Source organism: Prunus mume, linkage group LG6 (assembly GCF_029339155.1).
Source record: "Prunus mume cultivar Tortuosa linkage group LG6, ASM2933915v1, whole genome shotgun sequence".
Classification (NCBI taxonomy): Eukaryota; Viridiplantae; Streptophyta; class Magnoliopsida; order Rosales; family Rosaceae; genus Prunus; species Prunus mume.
The window spans coordinates 2,834,480-2,848,016 of NC_142703.1; the positions used below are offsets into that span (position 1 = coordinate 2,834,480).

General features: G+C 33.1%; 1 protein-coding gene across 1 annotated transcript; it reads right to left on the bottom strand.

Annotated features, from left to right (window-relative positions):
* Nucleotides 1-1,353: 1,353 nt before the first annotated feature.
* LOC103336232 (Peroxidase superfamily protein) lies at nt 1,354-4,773 on the bottom strand. Its single transcript, XM_008239274.3, has 3 exons — nt 4,402-4,773; nt 3,289-3,483; nt 1,354-2,128 (listed from the first exon to the last, which is right to left on the bottom strand). Exons 1-3 carry the CDS (start codon nt 4,657-4,659, stop codon nt 1,508-1,510), a joined length of 1,074 nt encoding a protein of 357 aa, XP_008237496.1. The 5' UTR covers nt 4,660-4,773; the 3' UTR covers nt 1,354-1,507.
* Between the last annotated feature and the right edge of the window lie 8,764 nt (nt 4,774-13,537).

Below are 13,537 nucleotides of genomic sequence, written 5' to 3' on the forward strand. Positions count from 1 at the left end.
TGGATGGGTGAATATGAAAAAGTCCCATTCCCTCTAGCCCCTCTATATTGGCTTAATTTGGTGGCTGCTTGGACGTCTTGGTGATGACATTGTGTTGGGGTTATTTTGGTAGATTTGTGTCAGATATGTGCAAATCTGTTCATCTTCGTCCTCCCTTGGTTTGATGTGAGCCTGATTCGATCGGCAATGGTAATAGGGCGTTATGTTTTGTTCCTTTTTTTAGTTATATAAGTGCAGCAATTCTCTATGAGTTTGTTGAATGGTCTCTATTTGGGAGAGCTTTAGTCTTTGTTTAGGTTTTAAATTTGTTTTATAGGTCTCTCTTTGGGGGAGTAATGTAGCCGTGATTATCTTTTATACCTTATTGACAAAGGGTGTACTATAGCCGTGATTATCTTTTGCACTCCATTTAAACCTTTATTGACAAAGGGTGTACTATAGCCGTGATTATCTTTTGCACTCCATTTAAACCTTTATTGAGTCCTTATTTGGGTCAAAATATAGATTTAAGTGATTGATTGCATTTGTAGTTATTGTAATCGAGGCTTACGACTTTTATCAATGATACTTCTGTCGTTTGGCGAAAAAATAAAATTGACAGTTATGTCCACCTACTCAACCAGACAAATTTCGTGACGATTTATTCCAGAATCCCAGCAAAAAATCCTTTTTTTCTTTTTTTTTGGTCTGACCCAGCAGAAAAGCTAGACAAGATATATAATTTCAGAATAGCAGAACAAACAAAGAATCTTATCAAAAGAATTGAACCAGCTCAGTAATAACAGAGGCAACAATAACATCAGTTCACGTGAAGAACTTATCAACAGCAGTACGTACAAAGAATCTCATTTTCCAAAAGCAACGACCATCTTCTTTTATATTTTGGCCATATCAAAAGTAAGAGAGAAGGCTTCTTTGGCACTGTTCGATGGAATGGCAAGAGGACATTTAAGACAATACCAAAGCAAGTAAGGGCATAATCGTCTACCACCAAACAAATCATCGTTATTTAGCATACAAGGCTGATAAATGGCAAGTAGAGAAGGATGCTATTTGCCTCGTTTCCGATAAGGAGACTCTCCTTTTTACGAATCACAAATTGACATATACGACATATATGTAAAAATAATTCATTAAAAATACAAAAAGAAAAACTTATACACACATATCACATTGCAATTGGCAAGAATGTAGAAACTCCTACTTACCTAATAAGGAGGTAAGTATTTTCAAGAGAGAAACCCCTACTTATTCAAAACTGGAGGGAGGATATTTGTTATGATTTTTGGCCACAAATTTTTTTGACATTTAGATAGATTTTCATCTCATAGGCCAAAACATGAACACATGGTGTACCAGATTGGCGAAACAAACTAAATTTTAACATAATTGAGGGGCTGTTATTACAAACATTTTAGCACTAAGCACACCAAAACGTGAGAGGTTTCTAGCACATAAGCATATGAAACGAGTACATAAACAAGTCAAGTTATTGAACACATTGAGCCTAAAACTCAGACAAGCTCTCCTCATCCTCTTCAACCACAGAGGACAAGTAACTCTTATTGTCCGAATTCCTCACCGAGCAATCTGCACGAATTTCGCCTTTGGAGCCAGTCAGCACGCTGAGTTGCCCCATCTTGATCATGGATTTCACAAACTCTTCAAAGAACAAGGTCTGGTTAACAGCAAAGCTTTTGACAATGTCCTTCGTCCTTTTATCCGTGTACAAATCTTGGTCCGATGTGAATAAACCTTGGCGGTTCATGAGATCGACGTAGTATTTGTTGTCGAATGTGTCCGGTGAACGGATATCGAGCACGGTGGTGGCGTTGGTGTCGCTTGCAGGGCAAATTTCCTTGAGGTCATTGGCAAAAGTTTTGTCCATGGTAGGGTCTTGGGTTGGGTAGAGCCTGCCAGTGAAGGAGGAGCAATGGCTAAGGCCGATGGTGTGGCCACCAGAGAGGGCTACAACATCTGTGGCATCTAGGTTTTTCTTTGCCAGGTCTGTGAGAAGTTTGCTTGTGTTGCTTGTGGGAGGGGGAAGGTTTGCTAGGGTTGCATTTTGTGTTGCAAAGTTTAGCCCATCCTTTCTTCCCAATGGCACATCATAGTCAGGGCCACCCGACTGGACCAAAACAAATATGCACATACATTCCAAAGGATAAAATGTTAGCAACTAGTTGAATTTTGTACACGCCAATTAAAAAAATCTTTCACATTTTTTAATTAATATTTTATATTTTATTCATAAATTATAAGACATGCCTAGATTCATAAAGCTGTAGGATTTATTAATTGCAAAGTAAAACAATTATATTATTTATAAAAATAAAAAAATATAAAAAAAAGATAGTCATGTATGCGGCCTAGATTCCATCTCCTTTTTCTGACATTTAAAGGTTTTTTTTGTTTTTTTAATGAGGGACATTGAAAGGTTATATAAACTTTCACAAGTGGGTGGCTGGGTGGGTGGGAACAAAAACTACTCATGGACTAAGGACAAAGAAAGGAATTAGTAAAGGATAATATTATATAGATATGAGTTTATAGTGCTCGAATAGCATCCAACAACAACTTCCATGTATTCAATTATGTGGGATACAAATTCCTTTAGATCTGTGCTATAAGATTGGTAAAATATTCATTGGTTCGTTAAGGACAACTAAGAAACCACCCACATGCCCACTTTTGAGACAATTTATAGTTTTGACACGTATATAAAAAAAATTCTCGATAAATTGATTAAGAGCAATTATTCTTACATCCGAGAGTGTGTTTGAATTCCCCTTTTTCACTATCACTTAAAGAAATAAAAATTCTTATTATATTTTAACTTAATTATTTATATGTGTTACACTTATTAATTTTTATTTTGGCCTTTTTCTCTCGTTTTTATTTCTTTGATACAAGAAATATTGAAGGATTGTGGATGTGAACACGGACCTCGAGTGTTGGAATGAATGCTCATAAAGCCTCTTGCCTCTCTCTCATTTCTTCAGGACATGTTGGAATGACTTTAATATTTAATTGGAAGGGAAATACCAAACGTGTTGGGAAATTTCTTATGTGTTGGAAGTCTTCAATGAACGAAATTTCCACACCAACCCTACCCTATGGTCAAACTATTAACTTTTGCCAAAAGCAATGAAAATACTTAGTCATCTGAAACAACTTCGCCAAAAAGCAAAAAATAGAAAAGTATAACTAAATTTTTTTTTTTTTTTTTGAAAAAAAAGTATTATTTACTTGAAGAATCAAATATATATTGGTTAAGGAATTAATTACCAGGAAAACAGAATCCCTTGCAGCCAAGGCTGTGATATCAGAACAAGAGACAACTCTGCCACACTTCTTGTGAATAAGCTCACGGAGGTCATTGATGATTTGAAAAGCCTTTGCCCTCAAGGTCAGGTTGGGAGGTGCCTCCTGCTCACTTGGTCCGCTGGCTGATCCCTCCAGCAAAACCGACCCATCACATCCCTACATTATTATTCAACTTTCTTTTGTTAGATTTACAGCAAACTCTTTACCAAATGCATTTACGCTCATGCGCTAACAAGTTAGTAAATTAATACGATATTAACAACTCGCTAACACGGTATGTCAATAAACGAAGAAAACATAAAATTTGACCAGTTTGGATTACGAAATTAAATTAAGGAGTGAGCACAAACGAGTTGTTAATACTGTATTAACTTATATATATATAAACAATAATCTATTATTCTAAATTAATAGAATTTATTAGTAAAGTAATTTGAACTTGGTGCAAGAAACTTGCCTAACACTGTATTAACTCACTAAGAAAATAAGAGGTCCATGCTTTTTAAGTAAAAAAAAATTCATTAGAAAATGAGTGACTGACAAAAGCATTGGTAGTCATGTCAACTAGTAGTGCTAGCTACTTTAATTAACGCATCAAGATTAAACTGGTTCAAGAACTAGTTTGAGAGGGGCAGCTCTAGTCAAATAATTGCCAATAAGTTGAACTTTTTCTACGGGCAGTAGCAGGCATTTTGGTCATTTTGGCATTTCTTCGGATGATGCCCAAATTATTTTTGGCATATATAAGTTTGTATTTTGAGAAAACCTGTTATGTTGTGATACTATCAATCGAGATCAATATATTTTTATTTTGTCGGTAAAATGGGGGAAATAAAAAAAACCCCAAAACTGACCAAAGACAAATAGTTTTACTTTAAAATGTGTGGTCCAGGTTTTGAAGAAAAGTCTGATATTTGACAAGAAAACGATGCCCTGTCCTATGAATTTAGCAGAAACATAAAAAAACTTGACCAAAAGAAAAGATGGAAATGGAGACGAAGCAAGCCATTAGAGATCAGCAACCAGCCATTTGATCAAGGGGTTCAAATATATACAGTTGAAACGAAATGTTACCTGAACAAAGCAGTCATGGAAATGGAGACGAAGCAAGCCAGCAGCTTGGCCAATGTCCTCCTTGAAGACTTTCTTGAGGTGTTTTCTGATTATGGAGTTGAGATTAGGGCAGCTAGACTCGTAGAAGGACCACGAAAGCCCTTTAACCACAGGTACAGAAGGTTGTGCCTCTGAGACACAAAACAAAGAAGAAGCAAAGAGAGAAGAAACCAGAAGCAGAGACAGAGAGGTGAATGAAGCAGAAGAAGAAGCTGCCATGGCTATGTTTTTCTTTGTGTTTGTTTGGCAAAGATGAAGCGAAACAGAGCCTTCTCTTTATAGGCAGATTTTTAATTTTTTTTAATAAGCTTTTGGAGCAAATAAATATTAAAAAACGACTTACTTTAATGACTTGTCATAGACGGCCACGTGGTCAACACATCTCAAGGCTTTTCACATCCATTGCGAGTAGGGCACATGGATTGTGCAAAAAGTCTTGAAAATCTTATCCAGATTAATAGACGTACAAGAAAAAGGAGATGAATCTGAACCCTTCTTTCTAGCCGGTGTAATCAAACTTGGCTCCCAAGAATATAAACTTGTAATGATTCATTATTGGTCAAAAGCAACAAGTTTCACCTAGGTCCCCTCCCTATGTGAACTATTTGTTTAACTTTTGCTAATTAATTGTTGAACTCCTCTAACACTCCATCATTTAAGTTGAACTTGTTTTTTTTTTTTTGGTCTGAAAAGTTGAACTTGTTTAGTACCAGTTTGGAATTGCTTATTTGGGGTGATAAGTGATTTTTAAAAAAATTTGAGAAGCCCAACCCGTTTGGTAAACTGTAGAAAATCATTTATTATTAAAAATTGTTGTGAGAGAAAGTTATAAGACAAAGCATAATAAGGCTTTCATTTTCGATTATGTAGGAATCGGCCAAGAGTCTGGGTTTAATGATTATACGGCAATCATTTTCTGATTATGCGTAAACTCAATACCAACAACATTTTTAACAAAAATTTTACCAAACGCCAAAGTACTTTATCTCACAATGATTTCTCTACAACAATTTGACAATGATTATTTTCACAAAGACAAGAATGCCAAACTGGGCCTTAAAAATCGTTGTACTTCAATCTACGGATAAGTATTTGAAACATTCATACTAGGCATTTTGGTTGTCAACTTGTTGGTCTGATTGATAGTCATACGCCCCCGGAACTCAATTCATATTGTTTAGTCCAAATTTGCTTAATTTATTGAAAGTGATATGTTGTGGTTTGATAAGTTTCCTGATGGCAACTTTTAATTTTTAATAATTTAGCGCATCAACATCATGTGCTTTATCTATCCATAATGTGTTTTTTTTAATTGCAAGATTTTTTTTTTTTTAATGAAAGACTTTCACTAGAATAACAGGTATGATGTACATCTTATATCGTGTTTGGTGCTAGACTTTCTTTTTAGAGGAAAAAGATAATCTGTTAGGCATTTGTAGAATTAAAAGTTTGGAAGAGGAGATCTTGAATTAGATCAAGGAGCTCCTCAACCCGAAAATGTATCGTAACCACAGTCTTCAATATCGAAATTATCGGCGATATTCGCTGATAATATCGTTTTTTTGAATGGGCAATATTTTAGGCCATATCCACTTAATTATCGTCAATATATCGATATTTTCGTCGATATTACCGCGATTGAAACTGAAAAATAAATAAAATTTGTTGAGAAATGGCGCTTTTGCCATCAAGGGGATTTGAACCACTCTCTTTCCCATCCATCTACTGGGCCTTATCCAACACACTGCGAATGAGTTTGTTAATAATGTTACAACTTGTAATATTTATATGGTCTTAAAAATTTCTGCAAGCTAATATTATCTAGGATAAATTTTCATTTAAAAAAATCCCTAATGATAAATTTAGGCATATGTTTAATTTTATTTATTATTTTATCATGGAGTTTTTTTTTTTGGTTATATATTACGGACTTGTATTATTATTCACTATTGAGTTTTAATATTGTTCATTATATGTGATACTAAGTTTTAACTTTAATAGGAATTTTTTTTATGTGGTACTAAGTTACTCATATATTTTATTTTTGTTTTTTTTGTCAAGCTCATATATCTTATCATATGCAATATATTGTAGTAAATTATTATAACTAAAAAATTATGGTGCGTTTAATTTTCTTTCACTAATTACTACATATTTTCTAAAGACACAATGTTTGTTAGGTCGCTGCATAATCAACTTAAATCACTCTAACCCACCATGCCATGCATTTTATTCCAATTTTTTGTGATAAAATAATAGACAATTGACTAAATAAACATCCTCTAAAATTTCAATAAAAATTTCCAAGTTTTTCTCACAATTTCCGTGATTTTTATTTAATTTTTATCGATATCGATATTTCCATCGATATAGTTGTTGCCATGAGTTGTAACCAACTGACAAAACCAAATAGTTGTTGCCATGAGTTGTAAATATTACATATTTACCCTCTAATATCTTATCATTCGGGTTTATTCGACAACAACCCCACAAGTTTCAAATATCTTATCATTGTACCCTCTAATGAAGTTTTGCACCACCAAAATTAAAACAAATTTATAAATAAATAAATAAAATCACAAGTCTCATTTCCCCTTTTCTTTTCCTCTCCTACCCCCCTAAATATACAGGTGCCTCGTTGAGAATCCTACTATATTTTCCACCAACTCCATAAGAAATTTACCCTTGCAATTAAATTTTATTCTTTTTTAACGACCTTGTCGTTTGACTTTTAAATTTATTATAATTACTTTCCTTGAATTTCATAGTCCTTTTTTGTTTATAAATGACTAAACTCTCTGTACACGCCACAGCTCTTGCGAAAGGGGATTTTTCTACTGCACATATTTGTCACTTTTTAAAAATAAAAAAAATTTATTTGATTTTTGAAGTATCGAATTCAACTTATTGGACCTCAGGTTTAAAAACTCTAAAAAGTAAAGCCCCTTTAAAATTATGAACTACATTTTCAGCTAAAAAAAATACAACATGGACTAGGGAGAGTGAGATTAAGATACGTGAATAAATAGTTTTGTTTTTATTAAAGAGGTGATCATCAATGTGGTACAAATAGCATCACTTTGTATGTAGTTTTAACGTTATTTCTAGTATTTTATTATCAAACAACAAATGGTTTTCCTTTTTACTACTTTTATTATATAAGAAGATTTTGAGGAATTTCTAAAATTTTAACCACAAACGCGTTTTTCTTTAAATTAAATTCATAAATACATATATCGTGGAAGCACTCTCTTCATTTTATTTGGCATATTTTTAAGGATGAAAATATTGTGGAATATGCTCCCGCACCTTCTGGACATCAAATTTTATATAATCAGAATCCCCCGTGTTGTTTGTGTTTTTCGGGAGGAAAAAAGGAACCTTAACATATATACATGTTGACCTAGAAATCAACCCAATTTCATGTTCAGATTTTCATGACGAGCAATCAATTCTCAGAAGCATCTAAAAGGATGACTATATCTATGCTCCTTATCAGGGAATTACTAAGAAAGTAATAATATGTACAAAAGAAGAAAAAAAATAATAGAACAAAAGGACCATTAGTTGTTTGGAATATGTAAATTAAAATACGTATTTCTTTGTTGACTGTAGTTATTCAAAATCATTTAGCATTTTTAGAGTATAAACAATCGTCTAAATTATTGGAGAGGGAGATTTCTCACATACACACGCAACTATAATACTGTGAATTCGAACCTGAGACTTTTAGTATATAAATTAAGGTCATTTTCTACTAAGTTAAACCTCATTGTCCAAAACCATTTAACTTTTGAAATTAATAATATGAACTATTTTTTAAGAAGAACTCAAATAATTAGTTGAAATATCAGGCAGATCATATTTTCCTTTGTAATTTATCACGTGTCGTATTTAGTAAAAAAGAGCCCAACAATTTTCAGTAACCACGTGAAGGAATATCTTTATTGAGGCTTGTGATTGATCATAGCACCCAGAGACATGATTTGATTGAGTGAGCTATGTACCCAGACTCAGAGACATGATTCAGTTCACTCAAGATTTTCTTTTTAAACCTCGGTATAATTAATTGCTACTTTAATTATGATAGTTTCTGCCTTTTTTTTCTTTTTCTAAATGCAATGATTTCAATTCCAATTTTAAAAAAATTCACAATGAAAATTCTTTTTCAATTTTGTTTTAAATATACTTTGGAATTTGGAAAATTTCGGAATCTTTGCATACATTCCAATTCCAATCCAATTTTTATCGGAATATTCAGATTTTGGAATTCATTTGGACTTATCAAAATCGGAAATTTTCGAGATGAAATTGGTCGGAATCTGACTTTCTAATCCAACTCGCACTCCTATAGTTGTTTATCAATAATAACTATCGTTTATTCTAAATAAAATAAAAAAATCCTTAGTTAATATATATATATAAGGTCAAAATAGTAAAAATGTTGGATAATTTAGTTATTTAGTTATTAATTTTATCAATTTAGTCACATGATTGTATTTGTGTTTGTGACTCAGTTTGAGGGAACATGCCACATTTATTAACAGATATAAAAACATTTATTAAATTGAGTGAATGGTAAAACTTAAGTATAATTTTGACATTTCAGCAAAAAAGGAAAAAGAAAAAAAAGTGCTCAAACAAAGCTTTCTCACTTCCAAAAGAATGCTTATATATTGTGTAACGAAAAGTGGCTTTGAGCATGTAGCTAATCATTATGTTAATTTTGAGAGTAATGATAATAAGAGCATTTATAATAGACTTCTTAAACCACTTCTTTAGACAAATGTTAGGGAGGAATTAGAAAAAAATAACTCCAACCATGCTCCATATCCACCTCCTAAAATAGGGAGACTTCTAGGAGCTCCTAAATTTAAGGAGAGAGAAAGGACTCGACTCCCTATAATTTAATGCCACTTTATTTTATGAGTATTTTAAATTTTTAATTAATGCTAACTATTTTTTCTATTATTTTTTAATAGAGATTGACCAATTAGAAAAAAGTTATAGCATTTATAACTCTAAACTAGAGAGTATGATTGGAGTTAAAATTTTATAGAGAGCTCCTAAAATAGCTTTTATATATTTTTAGCTAAATATTAACTAAAAAATAGAGACCATGATTGTAGATGCGCTAAGGTAGAGTAACAATGGGGTGTAACTAGTGGTAGAACTAGAATGTTTTAATTTTGGAGAATAGCTAGATTGTTTTTTTTTTTTTTTTTTTTTTTTTTTTAGTTTTTTAAAATGTTGTGGTACTCATTTTCCTTAACCGAATTTCCTTCACTAAGAGTTTTCCAGGCTAGAGTTTAATGAATGAAGTTTAATTTTGAAGGTACTGGAGATGGGAACAATTATGCCAAAGTTTTCAAATTATTACACGTAATTTATAATATTTTAAAAAGTTTTTTTATTTATCAATGATATTTTAAGAGATTGAGAATAACCATATATAGCTTTGGGGCAACTCCGAATACTCACATTATGTGTGGTTCCTCTTTAGGTATTATTGCAATGTAAAAGTGAGAAACGTCTTCCTCACTAATTACATTGTTATATTTTAAATTTGCATTTTTCTTTATTATATTGAAGATTTGCAAAGTTATATCACATATACTATTGTGTTATGATTTTCACCTATGATTTTTATAAAATAAATTTACATTAATTTAGTTTGGTACCCTATAGTTGTACTTGTAAAGCATGTTTGGTCATGCACTCTCAATGTCTTTATATTTTAAGTACCTCAAAAATATCAATTATTTTTAATGGATTTCCGACGTTAGGGTTTCCATCAAAATTTTCGTTAATTGCATACGTGACAACCATGGATCCCACCCTTTTGCGTGTTTCAAAGTCAGTTTGAGGATATTTTACAATGTATCCTAATTCTAGGATCTAACTAAATCCAAAACAGATAATGAATTGGCCGGGAAGACATTATTTGTCCAAAATATCCTCAAACTAACTCCGAAACACTAAAAAAGGTGAGACCCAAGGCTGTCACGTAGGTAACTAACAATCCGAGGTACTTGATTGTTAAAATTTAGAGTGTGTGGACAAAATATCTTATGACTACAATTGCAGGGTACAAAACATAAATTAATCCAATAAATTTATAGTGTTTACAAGGTTTTTTTTTCTTTGAAAGAAACATTTCAAGTTAGACATTTGTTTTAAATTTCAAATTTTAAATTTTGTGGCTTGCTAAACAATGAAGTCATACAAACAAAAGTTGTTTTCAATTAAAAATGGCATAAAAACCAAATAAGTGTAACTTGTAATAAAATTGTACAAAACATAACTTGACCCTCTCTTTTCACCATGGCCTAGATTTGGAAGGCCACAGATCAATGCCTTTTTTATTTTTCGGTGTGATTGGGGTGCCCCACTATTTGATTTGGAATAGCCCCAGTAGAAAAAGATATGCAATAAAAATGATTATGATTTCATTAATAAAGGGTGCCACTCCCTACCAAATTTAACCTTAATTTCTTTTTCCAGGTCCAATTGTGATTATTAGGGGTGGGCACGGTCCGGTTTACAGCTCACACCAAAACCATAATCGACATCTGTTTATTCGGTTCGGTCCAGCTTTTAGGAAAATAGATAGAAACCAGATCAAGCTGGCTATTTCCGGTCCGGTTTTCTGGAAACCCAGTAGAGACTCTAACGCTTGAATCTAGTCTTAGGATCTTCATTACCAGCAAATGAAGAAGGCTCCATAGCAAGAACCCCTCTCATCCTCTTCATCATATCACAGAGAGAGAGAGAGAGAGAGAGAGAGAGAGAGAGAGAGAGAGAGAGAGAGAGAGAGAGAGAGAGAGAGAGAGTGATGTTGTAGAGAAGAAGAAAAAAAAAAAAGGCATCGAGAAAGAGAGAGTGAAGTCGCAGAGAAGAAGAAAAAAGAAAAAAATGGCATAGAGAAAGAGAGAGTGAAGTCATACAGAAGAAGAAGAAGAAGAAAAAAAAGGAAACGGGGGGGACAGAGAGAAGTTGCAGAGAAGAAGAAAAAAGAAGAAAAGAAAAGGGGAAAGGAAAAGAGGAGAGAGAAAGAAGTATCAGAGAAGAAGAAGAAAGAAGAAAAGAAAAGGGAAAGGAAAGGAAAGGGAAATAAGGGGAGAGAAAGAGAGAAGTCGCAGAGAAGAAGAATGAAGAAAAGAAAAGAAAAGGGGAAGGCGGGGAGAGAGAGAGAGGGATAAAAAGAAAAAAGAAAGACTGAAAAGACACTGGCTTCGGGAAAAGGGAAAAATAGAAGAGAGAGGTGAAGTAGGGTTATGGAATGGGCTTTGAAAATAAAAGGTATATGGGCTTTAAGTTTGGCTTTTTATTTGGGTTAAAGAGAATTGGGCTTAAGTATGGAATATTTTAAAATAAATAAATAAAAAATTAATACAGCTGGTTCGGTCATGTAAAATGTCAAACCGAAACCAGAAGTTCAAATCGGTCGATGCAGTTCGATGTCGCTTGTTGACTTTTTCAGCTTAACGATTTTTTCTCAATTTTTTGTATTCGATTCGGTTCGGTGTTCCGGTTTTCCGGTCCCGATGCACCCCTAGTGATTACAATTTCATTGGTAAACAACCATACTTGGTTTTAAAAGCAATGAGGGATTTATGGATGAAGTTTGAGGGCTAGGGAGAACGACAGAGTGGTTGAGGCAATGGATTGTGACCTTCGCTTTGTTCTTCACTGGTGGGAATGATAGGGGTTGGATGCAGAGTGGTGTTGGGAGTGGTGGAGCTAATGGGGGCTAGGGATGGAATGACGATTGTGCCTCTAAATTTAATAGGAATAGGGCCGTCTATGAGATTTTGAGGGCCCTATGCGAAACTTAATTTGGGGCCTTACATAATTTAATACGAAAATACTATAATTTTTTTTTTTGGCCATACCTTAATGTCATAAAACAACATTTTCATTGATATCAACATTTTCATTGTCATTATTGTCATCATTCTCATTATGCTCAACATTACACACACATTCATCCATATTGTTTTCAATATCTTGCAATTCCTCAACATCATCTTCTTGTTGTTCATTGGAAATATTTTCATCAATTGTAGCATGTGATTCTTTAACAATAAATCTATCTAGAGCTCCTTTTGAGATTGAGTCAATTCCTCGATTTTTCTTTTCTAAGTCATTTTGTATATCCAGAAATGTATTTTCTAGTAGGTGGCATGTTTAGATTACAAAGAAATATTCCAAATCCCAATAATCTGGAAGATAACCCCAACAAGAAATAGATAAATATTTCTAAAAACTATATTTTCTTATACATAACCAATCTTCAATATGATAATAATTTAATAAAATAAGTCATGTAATATATAGATTGAAAGTTAGATACATACCTAGATTTGATATAAAAGGGCAGACACACTATATGTTAGAAGTATGTCCTAAAAGCCAATCATTAGATGAAATATTTCACGGAAACTCGGTTTAAACCAACCATGTGAGTATGTTGTTTTATCAAGATTCATAAATTGTGAAAAAAGCTAAGTATGTATGTTTGGATGAGAAAATTAATTTCCATTGAAAATTGTTCCAACCATAAAATGTCATTGATATACATTGATACAATGATGACGAATGGAGGCAATAGCTCAAGCCAAGGAGCAAGAGGTCTAATCAAAACTCCAAACACACACTAAGAAAAGTAATGTGATTAAAAGAATCACATAATTCAGAGGATAACATGACTCTTAGATATGCTTACCACCATGCATACACATGACATCGGCTTTGATTCGATTAACATCTAGGGTAGATGGTTATTGGATAAGCAGCTGATTGACTTTAAGGGCAAGTGAAATATTGTTAGAAGTATGCCCTGAAAGCCAATTATTAGATGAAATATTTCATGAAAACTTCGTTTAAACCAATCATTTAGGTTAACACTGAAGGGCAAAGATGTTAGCTTAGGTAACAATCCAGTTAGTGATCGTTAGCCTATTGACAAGTCTATGGATTCGTGAGATAAGGAAAGTGATCTAAAGATGTTAGATGCGGAGAGACCTCCCGTTACAACTCACACCCTAAAAGTTCTCGGTCATAGGATCGTTCAAATGGGCATTAACGAACCGCA

What these genes read in the sequence shown, in the direction of transcription:
- LOC103336232 (XM_008239274.3), bottom strand. Translation starts at nt 4,659, where the DNA reads ATGGCAGCTTCTTCTTCTGCTTCATTCACCTCTCTGTCTCTGCTTCTG. An exon ending in TCCATGACTGCTTTGTTCAG is followed by an intron (nt 3,484 to 4,401) that starts GTAACATTTCGT and finishes ATAATAATGTAG; the next exon opens with GGATGTGATGGGTCGGTTTT. An exon ending in CAAGGGATTCTGTTTTCCTG is followed by an intron (nt 2,129 to 3,288) that starts GTAATTAATTCC and finishes GTTTTGGTCCAG; the next exon opens with TCGGGTGGCCCTGACTATGA.